A 13,706-nucleotide genomic window follows, 5' to 3' on the forward strand; every position below is an offset into this window, starting at 1 on the left:
AAAGAAAGAAAGAAAGAAAGAAAGAAAGAAAGAAAGAAAGAAAGAAAGGAAAAGAAAAAACTGTTAGAGGCTGATGCAGGGGTGTATATGTAGAATCCTGACTCTCAGGAGGCAGACAAACAAAGCTTAAGTTCATGTTCCTGCTTGAAGGAAGCAGGAAAGAAGGAAGTTAACCTTTCATATATCATGTACTGTTTGTGTGAGTTAGGAAGATAGTAGTAGAAAGGGGGCTTTCATATGACTTAAGGAGTGTTGTCTGTCTCTGGCAAAGTAAGATAATTCACAAACTTCAGTGGGTTTTGATGATATTCTGTATATAGATTGGCCTGGAGAGGCATTTTAAGGAAACATTTTCTATTTATGTCGTACAGACATGTTGGTATGCATTTATTCTGATGGAGTACAGCCTTACTGTCATCATTGGGTCAGACATTTTCTCCAGAGCTTTCTGAATGCTTCTGCTCCACAGCGGTCATCTTCAGTGATGACAATTCTCACCATCATCTGGAAGGCCTTTTTCATCTGTTCATAGGGTTGAGGAGGCCAGCTGTTTGCTCCCGTGAGGTTTTTGTTTGGTTGTGATGGGGGTTAGTCCTGCAGATGAAGCAGAGGTGTTGTATGTGCAGTGCAGGTGCTCTGCTACTGAGCTCATTCATGGTGCTTGTGTTGTGAGATAGCATCTTCCCATTTAGTCTGGGCTGCTTTCAGAATTGTACTCCCTCCAACTCCACTGTGCCCATTCAGAGGATGTTTTTGTTGTATCATTTTTTGGTGCTGCTTTCATTTTAGCTTATAAGATAGTAGAAATGTGTGTTGTGGGGGACTGTTGTTGATAACTGTTGAGTTATACATATTTGAGGAAGCCTTGTTTGCTTTTCTTTGTCATTGTGTGGCTAGTTGTTTCTTAATGATTTTGAAGGTATTGCTTTGCTTTTAATGTTAATATTTTTAAATCTATAGTGTTGCCTGTTGTGATCCCTCTAGACTCTGTAACTATGTAGATTCTCTCTTAATCCTTTGTGATCTGATGTTCCAGTGAGATATATTCCAGTAGAAGAGTGCATTGTAAAATATGGAAACTTCTATCTTTCAATTCTGGGAAATTCTCTTTTCATTACTTTTGTGGTTGCTGTTGTTTTTCTTTGAGAATTTCATGCATGTATACAATGTGTTATGTTCATATCCATTCCAGACCCTCCTGCTATGTTTTTCTTTTTTTTTCTTTTTTTGGCTTTGTGTCCTTTGTTCACAACCTACTGAGTCCAGTTGGTATTATACGATGTGCTTGAGGCGTCATACATGGGAGCAGTGGAAACCCAATGGCCTTCTACTTGGCAATATTAAGTTGCTAAGAAATCTTCATCACAATGGAGCTAATGTAGTCCTTCCATATCTGTGCTGGACTTTGCACTGGGTTGGTCTTACATGGGTCTTTTGGGCAGCCACAGCTTCTATGGGTCCTCCACAGCTTCTACTTTTATGGTAGTTCAGCTCCCTCTTCCTCAGTACTCCCTGTGCTATGTGGGGATTAGTGTGATGTAGAGGTTTCTTGTATGATCGAGCGCTCTAGACCTACTCATTCTCTGCACTTGACCAGCTGTGAGTCTGTTAATGGCTGTCTGTTGCAAAGGGAGGTTTGGTCATGAAGGCTGAAAGCGTGAGTAAACTGGGCTGCAGGTGAGTGTTGAGAAGGCAGCTAACACTATATATAGGTGCAGCAAATAATAATACTAGATTTGCCTATGAGCTTCCCAGCCACAGGTCCTCCAGAGAATTTACTTTTCAGGGTTCTGGGTTCTGGGTTCACACCTAGTCTTTTCCTTGTACCTCCTCCCTTTATCTTCCCTTTTGTGGTATTGGATATTGAATCCTTGGCCTCTCCTGCGTCAGGCAGGTGCTCTGCTACTGAACTAAATATCAGCCCTCATCCTTAAATTCCTGTCTTTTTCTCTTGATTTAAAAATATATATATATTTTAAATCCATTTTTCCTCACCTTTGTCAGCTTGTTTGGCTCAGCTTTTTTTTTTCTTCTTTCCTTATCAAATTTTTATGATTTTTTTTTCAGGTTTTCTTTTATAGTTACGGTTTCATAAGTTGCTTAAGATTATTGTCTTTCTTTTTTAACTTAGTTTTCTGGTATAGACTCTGATTTTGCTGTGTAGGACTCTGTCAGATGCCCTTGCACTCTCGCCTTAATGGTGAAGACTGAAGCATCACAGCAGCATGACTCAGCTGGTTGGGCTTTTGTGATTCGAAACTTGTACACAGATATATGGGTTAGGGTCAGTGATATATGGGTGATTGTCAGTGTGACAGTCTAGAATCACCCAGGAAGACAAGCTTCTGCACATGGCTGTGAGAGATTACTTAGATTAGGCCTATTAAGGTAGAAATAATCCTGAGCCTCCATAGCTCAGAGACAACTCTGCCTTAGTAATGAGGTTCTTAGTCTGACGTGCTGCATTCAGAAATCATTTTGCCTCAAGATAGGAGACTTGTTTTATTCCTTAGAGCAGGGATCAGCAAACTTACGGTCAAATAATAAATATGTGGGGTTTTGTCGTCCATATGCTTACTGTCAGTTGCAACTCTGAGCCTGCTATTTTAGTGTAGAAGCTCCATAGACAGCATGTAAGACAATGAGTATAGCTGTTCAAATAAAGCTTTATAGACCCAGATTTTAAATTTCAGTTAGCTCATCACCTTAGCTGTACAATACTAGGTAGGGAAAACAGTGTAGAATAGATTTAAGTATTGAAGGAGAATTAAACCATGGGTTCTGTGCTGCTGACTTTTCTAGAATGAGATCAAGAGGATTATGGTGTAACATACATGTTATGTCATTGGAGGAAATGTTAAATACAGGGTTTTTGTTTTTCTCTCTCTTTTTCTGTTTTGTTTTGCAAGGCTAAGTGGATTGCCATATATTGCATACTATTTTGATGAATCTTTAAAATGAGGCTTGCTGGAGATAATCTACTGTTACTTATTTATACCTAGTATATTGTTCCTATTACAGTTTGAATGGAGGCTTTGTTTTATAATTTTGTGTTAGACTGAGTTGTCAAATTGCTTTCTTTTTCTTTTGTGATAGGTGTTTGATCAGTATGTCAAGACCAGAGCAGAGGAAGAACGCAGGGAAAAGAAGAACAAAATAATGCAAGCCAAGGAGGATTTCAAAAAAATGATGGAAGAAGCAAAGTTTAATCCAAGGTATGTTTTTTACTACAGTCAGATCTGAGTGTGCATTTCTCCCTGAAATCAAGAGGTATGTGCAAAGGAATGATTTGGGTAATCAAGTTATACATATTTTATAGTTAAGGAAAGAAACACAGCAAATAGGTAGTGGTGACAGGCGTTTTACTCAATTCACTGTTGCTCAGAAAAGCATAGACAGGAGGTTTAATTGTGACTATAATGGTGTTAGCTTGCTGTGAATGACAACACATGAGGGATTTTTGTTCCTGAGAAGTATCATTTAACTATTTTGCCTAAGATGGCTTCAGACTGCTGGGCTCAAGCTGTTCTTTGTACCTGAGCCTTCCAAGTGTTGGGTCTATAGGCATGTACTCCATGCCTGGCTGTGGAAGTGTTTAAATTTTAAGATAATAAGAATGGAACCCAGTGGAGAGTGGAAACTGTAATCAGAATATATTATATGAAATATAATATATATATATATATGAAATATAATATATATAATATAATATATAAAAAAATATATATATATATATACACACACAACATATTTAAAAAGAAAAGAAAATGGAACACAGCTTTACATATAAGTCAGGGATTATGCCACTGAGCTACAACTCCAGCTCCATGGGGGATTCTAAAACTGGAGGGGAGAATTGTGGGGGTTTCTGGGTTACATGGTGCTTCCAGGAGAAGTTTTCTTAGTTAGGCTTTGTTTTGTTTTTACAAGTAACTGTAGGGAAGCATGATATTATATTCGTTGTAATTTTTAAGGTCTGAAAAGAAATGTTCTATTAGTACAATGTACAGAAAACTAATGAGTATTTGTGGCTCTGAAGAGTGTAACACTTTCATACTACAAACAAGCTTAAGTTTTTCCTTAGAACAGATATTGTGAGTCACAGTAGTTACATCCAGTATACAAGAGGCATTTTGGGGTATGTGAGACCCTTGGAATATGGATTGGTACTAGATAGCTAGAGGATTAGAATTTCTCTGGAAAATCAGAGGTTTTACTACTCTAGGAAACTGTATACTGACATGTTCATAGGTCAAGGCTTATGATATCTATAGCTTATTTTCAAATGCTTTAGTAAAAAATATATTTATTAAAACTCCTTATTGGGTGCTGGCGAGGTGGCTCAGTAGGTACAGGTGATCACTGCACAAGCCTGCCAATCTGAGTTGGGGTTCCACGACCCCCATAAGGTAGAGGGGAAGAACTGATTCCACCAAGATTTCCTCTGACCTCCACCTGTACACAGCCAAACATATATCAATCACACGTAAAATAAACTGAACAACAACAACAAAAAAAATCCCCTCGTTGGTCTATGAATAATCAGAAGTTCAAAGGCAGCAGTACTGGTGCTCTTACAGATTTGGTTAAATCTTACTGCATTACAGTTCCCTCCAGTGTGATTTTTGGGCAGATAAAATTGCCAAAGTGATCTGTACAGTGCAGGTTTTTGTGTGTGGGGGGGGAAGTCAGGTGTCTGAGGTGTGCTATGTGGCTTCATTGACACATTTAACTCTGACAACATTTTCATCAAGTATATAGAAAAAAAAACTAGAATAACTTAGAAATGAGAGTATTACTTACTGAACTATTTTGGAAGAAGACCAATAATAAAAAACTCTTTAGTAGTAGAATGCTGTAGTTTGTTCCAATAGGGAAAAGAATGAAAATATAATAAATAAGTAATATATATTAACTTATAAAAGTTTCATCTTAACATGAAAATTTCACATGTAGTTTCTGTTGTCCAGTATACTTCTCTATTTTCTACCATCAACCCACCTATTTCCCCAAAGGATCCCTCCCCCCAATCTGTTGTTTTAAAACAGTGTTTTTGAGAATTAAGAAATAAATCATGCAAAAAACAAAACAAAAAACCCCAAAACATCATAGGAATCTAATGCTTAAAAGTTTATTTTAGTTTGTTAGAGCAGAAGATACTGTATATCTTACTTATCATAACTATCTCAAGATCCTTTGTTTTTACACTAATATTGTGTAAGCATTGTAATGGTTTATTTTTCTAGTTTTGAAATTGTAAGACAGAGTACTTGATGTATCATAAAAAAATAACAAAATTTAAATTGACTACATATGGCTCTTTTTCTGGGATACACATACTCATTTTAATTTAATTTTATTATAGTTGCACACAATTGTTCAGGCAAGGTTTTCAATTTATTCTATTTAAAATAACACAATATTTTAACACAGAAGATAATGCATTTCAGTTTTATATTAAAATGATTTCCAAGGGAATAAGTAAGCCTTATTCTTCCTTTAAATATGAAAGTTTTTTATTATAGGGATAAATCTCGCGTTATAAAGAATGTTTTGTATTCATGGAAAAACTACCTTTTTCCTACTTTTGAAGTTTGGAGATAGTTTTATTGGAGTTTGGTTTTGCAAACACTGCAGACCAGGCAGTCTCAGCAACTGCCTGGAAAAGAAAATGAAAAGATCTATGCAATTTGAGTAGTCTTGGAGGTCAGATATTGGGGAGACAGTGTAGCATGTGACAGAGAGGCTCTTTAGAGAATAATAAGGAAGCCCAAAGTGACAGTAAAAAAAAAAAAAAAGCACACTTAGGTTCTGGCAAACAGAACAATGGTAAAGTTGCACCTTTCAATATTTGCTACTAAGAATGATGGACAGACTCAATTGAATCTCACGATTGCTTGATTGCTTGGCTTGTAGGAACCGCCTCTTTATTTCTTTAAAGCATACATCATTATTTAGCCTGAATATCTCTTGTGTTTGTATTTGACCGTCTGGGGGTTGGCAGGGAATTATACATTTAGAATTATACATTGGCAGTTTAAATCAAATTTTGGAAATTGGCTAGTGATTTTGTGCCTTCGTGTATCATGTACTCTTGACTCTTTTGGGTTCTGCCTGATGTATTAGTGCTCTCTTCCCATCTTCCCACTCCCACTCATTTCTCTGTCTCATCCCTCCATTAGATAATTTTTAACTTTCACATAAATGATCTTTGTAGCATGTCCATTATAATGGTAAACATACTCAGTTAATCTTTCTTAATGGTTTTAATTTGTTGTAAATATTTTTTTTTTTTTCTGATCCGGGTGTACATGCATTTAATCAGCACCCTGGAGGCAGAAGCAGGTGGTGGATCTTTGAGTATGAGGCCAGCCTATCTGTTGAAGCTTGTTAATTGTTTATTAAGATCATATTTTCAGTTGTTTGAATTTAATTTTCTAGTGTAATTCTAATAGCTTGAAAATATTTACTACTTAGAACAATATCTGGGCGTCTCTCTAGGGCTTGTTTTTCCTTTAACTACACATACTTTTTTTTTTAATGTATAGTGATCTTTGACTATTTATCATTGTGGATATTTACAAACTGGAGTTTTTCATCTTCTGCTGAAGAGTTGGGAGTTTTGCTAAGGAAACAGTGTAGCTACTGGCTGTTCCCTTGAGGCTTGACTTTATAACTTATTAGGTTGGGTTTCTGGCAATGTAGCTGTCTGCCTTGTAAATCTTTTGTGGACTTGGCTTGATACCATTCTTTCAGTATGTCTGAATCTCCATTAGCTCTGCACATTTTATTTTTAAATTTAAATTTTTACTTTTAATTAACGTGTGTGTGTCTATGTGTGGGTCTGAGTGCAGAGACCAGTGAAGACCAGAAAGGGTGTTGGCTCCCCCAAAAGTGGAATTACAGGTGGTTGTGAGCCATCTGAGGTAGATGCTGGGAATTAACCTCAGGTCGTCTGCAAGAGCTCTTGAGCCATCTCTTTTAGCTCTGCTTCTTTACTCTAAACCTGATGACACAGAAAACAGTTGTGCCTTGCTTTTCAGCTTTTAGGTTGTATTTGAGGCCACATTGTGAACTCTCCAATGAGAGTCTTCAGGAATACTCTCTCTAGGACTTCTTCCTCTCTCCTTTTAGCCACTGTATTGTACATGAATTTGAGCTCTACACCTTGGGAGATTGTGTGAAGGTGGATAGCAGTAGGATGTACCACATGAATTCTCTCCTCCAGGTATCTCACTGTTATTTCACCTGTAGTAACCTGATTTCCATCAGTTGTCCCATGTCCTTTGTCCAGTTTGTAAAGGGTTAGTCAGATAAGCATTCCCATTGTGTTTGAAGCAAGCCTTGTTCCCCCAATCTGAGCTGATGGAACACAACCACTACACATTTTCAGTCAATGGCTCTTTCTGTTTCTTCCTGTGAGTTACTGCTCAGATTTGGGACCTCCATGTCTGTAGCATATATTCTTGCTAGGAAAGTGGTGTATTTCTTTTATGCTTGTTTTAGAGACAGAAATATTCAACTAAAGTTAGCATGGTGACTATTTTCTTACAGAGCTACTTTTAGTGAATTTGCTGCCAAGCATGCTAAAGATTCAAGATTCAAAGCAATTGAAAAGATGAAAGATAGAGAAGCGTTGTTTAATGAATTTGTGGCAGCTGCAAGGAAGAAAGAAAAAGAAGATTCGAAGACCAGAGGTGAGAAGGTAAGACGGTGTAGTTCTAGTGGTCTGATTAATGGAGTGAGGACTAGTGAATTCAGTTTCCTAAGCTTGTTTATAAACATAAGCAATTGGATATGTGTTTTCTTTCAATTTGCATAATTATTGATACACATATATGATATATGATCATTTTGTTTTCATCATGCTTATGTTAGAAACTTCAGTATACTCTTTAGAATTGCTTTAAATTCTGTTAAATGAAGTGTCTGGTAAACTGGAACTGGATTTTAGAACTGCATGCTTTGTGATAACTAAAGTGTGTCAAGTTTTCACAAGTCTTTGTAGATGCTAACATTTGAATTTCAAAGAACTTCTTAATCTTTGTATTCTATGAAAATACCATTTTAGTAAGTTTCTAATCTTTCAGAAAACTATCTTACATATAAATTACTGCTTATCAGAATTAAAGGTCAGTTATTAAAGATTAATGTATCTGAAATGTCATTTGATAGCAATGACAGGAACAGAGAGCTCATCACTGTGGAGGCAGAACAGTGGGGAGATGGCACCAGTGGTGTGTGAGCCATCAAAACAGTCACTCTCCTGAGTGTTCCGGTGTGCTTTGTAATGGGGAAAATAGCCTCTGGAGCCTAATCATTTCTGACATTCAAAATTGCTGCTTAATGTGGGAGGCTAAAATTCTGTTAAGAAACCTTGTTAGAGAAGTAATACGAAAGTTCATTGTTAAGAAGCCTCTTTCAATTAAGATAGAGTAATAGACAAAACAGCTTTCGACAGTAATAGCAGAACTCTGATCATCTGATGTATTGGGCTTCAAAGTCAATTTTTATAGAATTATTTTATAGCTTGACTTAATAATTATGCTTATTAAACATGCAGAAAAATATGTACATAAAAATTGCATAAATGTTTTATATATTCACGTAGAATCATGTAAGTTACTGCTTTTGACTTTAAATTTTTTAAAATATATAATTATTTTTTATTTTTATGTGCTTACTTACTAGAACTACTTCATTCTTTATAACCACACATTTGAAGCTGTAGGCAGTGGAGGTAACCCTGCTAGAAAATTGGTGTTTTGGTTTTTTTTAGTTGTTGTTTTTTTCGTTTTGTTTTGTTTTTCTTTTAATTTTGTGTTGAATGGTGTAAGTATAGAAAACAGCAAGGCTATGAATTAAGCTGGTAGTAAATTTCATTTAGGGCCATATTTATTCAGATATTGACTGCTTTTTATGCATATCAGCTTTAGCAAGCTTGTCATGCTAATGCCCACAGTGAAAAGATTTTTAAGAGCTTATCTATCGTAGTTGTTTATATATCACACACGTTAAAAACTATATAGTTCACATCTAATGTTTAAAGACTTTTAAATTAATATAAATTCCCTTGGATTAGAACATGTCTTTTTTGACACAGAGTACATGTGTGATTTAGTGTAAGTTTTGCCGTCTTTTGCCGTCTAGTTATCAAATACACCTAGGAATTGCTATTTATTAGATAGAAAGTTGGCAAGGTAAGTAGAAAAGTTATGTTATAACATCAAATATTTTGATACTTGAAAAAATGGGGCTTATGAGCATTTCTTATTAATCCAAACTAAGTTAAGGTCCAAGTTTGATAACAGGATCCATAGCTGATTGGCACCTCTTATTTTTGAAAATGTTTCTGATGCAGAAATTCTTTGTCTTAGAACTTTACAAATGATTTTTCATAAAAAACATAACCTCCCGTAATTCTCTGATAGGAGAAAGTGCAGTTCTTAGGGTAATTAATGCTGGGAATAGGCAGAATGTGTGATTCTTTTGCCACAAATCTTAGATTCTAATTTCATTTCTAATTCCTCATTCCTTGGCCAGGCAGGAAGGTAGAATATTCAATCCTAGTGGTAAAGGGGAGGTTTTGATGAACTGACTTTGGGTGTCTCTATTGTAGCCATACATAGTAATTCAAATGATGAACATTTAAGACTCAGTGGAGATTTATAAAAACAAGTGCCTCCCACGTTTCCTTCCTGTTAAACAGATACTCTTGGGTTGGAGGTCTCAGTTTAGTATTGCTCAGGGCCTTTGATGCTTAATTTGATAATAGTACTTGACAAACGTCTATACTCTGAGCTGTATGGCAGAATGAATGGAGGCTCATGTTCTTATTAAAAAGTGCAGGCGCTAGGATGCTGTTGTAAACTACTGGTTCTGATTATAGAATTAATTTTCTTATGAAGATAGTTTTAGACATAGTGTTTTGAAAAGCAAATATAAGTGTTCTTGTTTTTTGCTTTTTTTTTTTTTTTTTTTTCTCTTTTCTTTTTGTCTTTTGAGATAGGGTTTCTCTCTGTGTAGCTTTGGTTGTCCTGGAACTCATTCTATAAAATTAGGCTGGCCTGGAATTCACAGAGATCCTCCTGCCTCTGCTTCCCGAGTGCTGGGATTAACGGTGTGTGCCACTACTGCCCTGAAAATGTTTAATTTTCTATCCTTTTATTTTAGACATTTGACAGCAAGTCATGAAGACTTGCTGTTTGTGTTCAGAGACTTCTAAGTTTTTCTCTTAATTTTAATGAACAAAAATTAGTCATCTAGTTTTAAAAATGAATCATCATTACCATGTTCATGTTAGACTATTTTACTGTCACTTCCTAAGCCTGGCTCTTATTAAGACTCTGCAGGCTAGTTCATATTCCAGAGGAAAACATGGCAGCCCTATGCTCAGAAGCTAAGCGTCCTTAAATGCTGTTGTCTGTGTAGTGTAGTAGTTTGTTGGGTTGTTAACTACTTAGACATGGAGACATTCTTGTAGTGCATCATCCTGCTCTTGTTTTAAAATACAGATTAAGTCGGATTTCTTTGAACTGTTATCTAATCATCACTTGGACAGTCAGTCTCGATGGAGCAAAGTAAAAGACAAAGTAGAGAGTGACCCACGATACAAAGCGGTGGATAGCTCGTCAATGAGAGAAGACCTTTTCAAACAGTACATAGAGAAAATCGCTAAGGTACATGTCATGCTTACTGCTGGTATACCTTGAATATTACATTGCTTAATGTTGTTTAAAGGTGTAGGTTGTTTTCATGTTGAGGTGGAATTTTTCTCATAGTTGATTAGGAAGATGAAATTATGAATCTCATAATTGATTGGGAAGACATACTTAGAAATGTTCTGAGGAAATACTACATTTGCACACCTTTGACAGGGTTCTTTGTTTTTGTTGTTTGTTTTTATTTTTCAAACCAGGGTTTCTCTGTGTAGCACTGGCTGTCCTAGGACTTACTCTGTAGACCAGGGTGGCCTCGCTCAGAGACCTATCTGCCTCCGAGTGCTAAAATTTAAAAGTGTGTTGCCAGGGGCTGGAGAGATGGCTTAGTGGTTAAGAGCACTGTCTGCTCTTCCAAAGGACCCAGGTTCAATTCCCAGCACCCACATGGCAGCTTACAGCTGTCTGTACCCTGAATTCCAAGGGATCTGACACCTTCACACTAATGCACATAAACTTAAATAAATTATAAAAAAAAGTGTGTTGCCGCCATTGCCCGGCTTATGAGAAAAAATTTAATGAAGTACAGAAGATAATGTAATTTTATTTTTACAGAATTTAGACTCAGAAAAAGAAAAAGAGTTGGAAAGGCAAGCCCGCATTGAGGCAAGCCTTCGAGAACGGGAAAGAGAAGTTCAAAAAGCACGTTCTGAGCAAACTAAAGAAATCGACCGAGAGAGAGAACAGCACAAGCGAGAAGAAGCCATCCAGAACTTCAAGGCTCTTCTGTCTGACATGGTACTTTTCTTCCTCTGAATACTGGAAGTCCATTTGTACATATGTTCTATAAATTGATTATAAAATAATTTGTTATTTCTGGAGCACTTGGTATTAGGGGCTATTGTTACTTATCAAATATCAAAGTTAGATGTTTTAAAAAACAAAAATTCATAACTTCATAACTTAATTTTTAAAAATGTCTTTGCTGAAAGCTATTTTAAACTATTACACGCCTGCTGTTGTAATAAGGTGTGCTGAGCATAATTGGATTTTTTGTTGTTGTTGTTGATGGTTTAGGGCTGTGGTTTGCAACCTTCCTAATGTTGCAACTTGCAACCATAAATTTATTTTTTTTGCTACTTCATAACTGTAATTTTCCTACTGTTATGAGTCCTAATGCAAATATCTGATATGCAGGATATCTGATGTGTAAATCCCCAAAGGGGTTGCCACCCACAAGGTGAGAACCACTGGTTGAGGGTCATCATAGGTCTGAAGGGTACTGACACAAGAGATGACTCTTGACAGTTTTCTGCCTTAGCTCTCCAGTTGCTAAGGTATATAGGGAAACCCTGACTGTCTGCACTGTTCTGCTATGTCGTGTCCTCCTTTGTTGTTCTTCCATACCATCCCCTGTAGTTAACTGTACTCTTTCTGCTACTACTGTCATTTCACTTTTCTTCTTTCTGATGTTTCTTTTTTGTTGTTGTTGATGTTGTTTGTTTTTGTGCTCTGCATCTCACACATTTTCAGTAGTTTGAAATCTCCTTCCTCACATGCTCCTAAGTAGTTTGCTTTAATTGCAATTGCAATGGTTTTTGGGAAGAACAAACCTCATTTTGTTTCTCCTGGTGCTTGAAGGAGGTGAAGGTTGGCAGTTGCCCACCAGTCAAATTCAACTCTTTTGTTGCTTCTGTTTTAAAGCTCAGTTTCTTTGTTTATTTGCTGCGAGTTAGTTTTCCTTTTTTGGCCAGGCTAGCCTCAGGTACTGGCTCTCTCGCCTTGATTATGGAGTGTGCCACCATAACTAGTTCAGCTCCTTGGAGAAATTAAGACTTTTCCCTCCTTGTCTGCACTCTGTCATCCTCGCTCTCCTCAGTCCTTGGTGTGCAGCTTTGATGAGCATAAGAAGTCATTCTTCTTTCTGTGGCAACTATTCACCTTCCCACTACAGTGATACACTCTCATTCTTGAAGAATGTACACCAAACCTCTTCTTGAGGCTGCTCGCCACCCATATCAACTCGTGTTCAGCCTGTACAACTATAACCCTTACTACTTTTGTCCTACAGGAAGTACAAGTGTGCTCTTTGAAAAGAATGACACTGTCTTACTTAGTTGTGGCTCCAGTGCCAATTTAGATGTTTAATGTTAGGAAATTCTGTATTTGTATACTTTTCTTCTTTCCTCTCTTTCTGTCTTTTCATTGTCCCTGTTTCCTGTCACTGTAGTGTGACTTAACTTTCAGTACTTTTATATGCTGTTGACGATATTGGCGAACCAATCAAATCTGTGATGTCTTTTGTTGAGTTATCTTTTTTTTTTCCAGAGTTAGTATTATTATAATTATATTTTGAAATAAGACTGTGATGCTTTCATTTTTGTTCTTTGTGCTCAAGATTGTCTTGCCTCTTAGGGGTCATGTGACTCCATAGGAACTTCTGTTTCTGTAATCAGTGGGCACAGAATATCATTCTGATTATTTGTACCTTATTCAGTTTTTTAAAATCAATGTTTAACATTTTTTACCATACAAGTAATTTTCTTTGTTTTAATTTATACTTACTATTTTTTGAGGGGAGGATGTTGATGATGTGTGCGCAAGAGGTTGTTCTCATACTTTACGTTTTGATTGCTTGCGAAATCTTACATTTCTATGGTGACTTTTGTATTCTTTTAATTTTACTAAAGTTACCAATTATAATTGTGATTTGGTGGAGTCTTCAGGGTTTTTTATATGTAAGATCTTGTCATGAGCAACTAGAGACATTTTACAACCTTCCGTCCTGTTTAGATGTCTTTTCCTCTTGCCTTCTGAAAGTACCGCTGTGAGGAAGTGCTGAGAGGGAGATCCTAACACCTCATGTCTTAGAAAATGTTTAACTTTCATGGACGGTCTGCATTGCATTGAATTACATTGCCCTATATCACGTCCATCGAGTTATAAAAATTCATCCATCCAACCATGTATCCACCTTTCTGGTTTGTGTATACCCTTCGCCATGCAGTATGTGTGGGCCTCAGAGAACAACTTTCAGGATCTTTTCTC

At 36.6% G+C, this 13,706-nt stretch overlaps 1 protein-coding gene across 6 annotated transcripts in view; it reads left to right on the top strand.

The window, feature by feature from the left end:
* The window catches only part of Tcerg1 (transcription elongation regulator 1), a 59,040-nt gene that overhangs the window by 39,453 nt on the left and 5,881 nt on the right, over positions 1 to 13,706 (top strand). For all 6 annotated transcript variants that reach the window (XR_008721848.1, XM_055622585.1, XM_055622588.1 and 3 more), the window contains 4 exons: positions 3,097 to 3,215; positions 7,555 to 7,705; positions 10,515 to 10,679; positions 11,274 to 11,456. Coding sequence is in view for 5 of the 6 variants with exons in the window: in XM_055622585.1 (XP_055478560.1) it covers positions 3,097 to 3,215; positions 7,555 to 7,705; positions 10,515 to 10,679; positions 11,274 to 11,456 (618 nt within the window). In the remaining variant the exon portion in view is untranslated. The remainder of the gene's footprint in view (positions 1 to 3,096; positions 3,216 to 7,554; positions 7,706 to 10,514; positions 10,680 to 11,273; positions 11,457 to 13,706) is intronic.

Source organism: Psammomys obesus, unplaced genomic scaffold, assembly GCF_907164565.1.
Source record: "Psammomys obesus unplaced genomic scaffold, mPsaObe1.curated_primary_1811, whole genome shotgun sequence".
NCBI classification, from domain to species: Eukaryota; Metazoa; Chordata; class Mammalia; order Rodentia; family Muridae; genus Psammomys; species Psammomys obesus.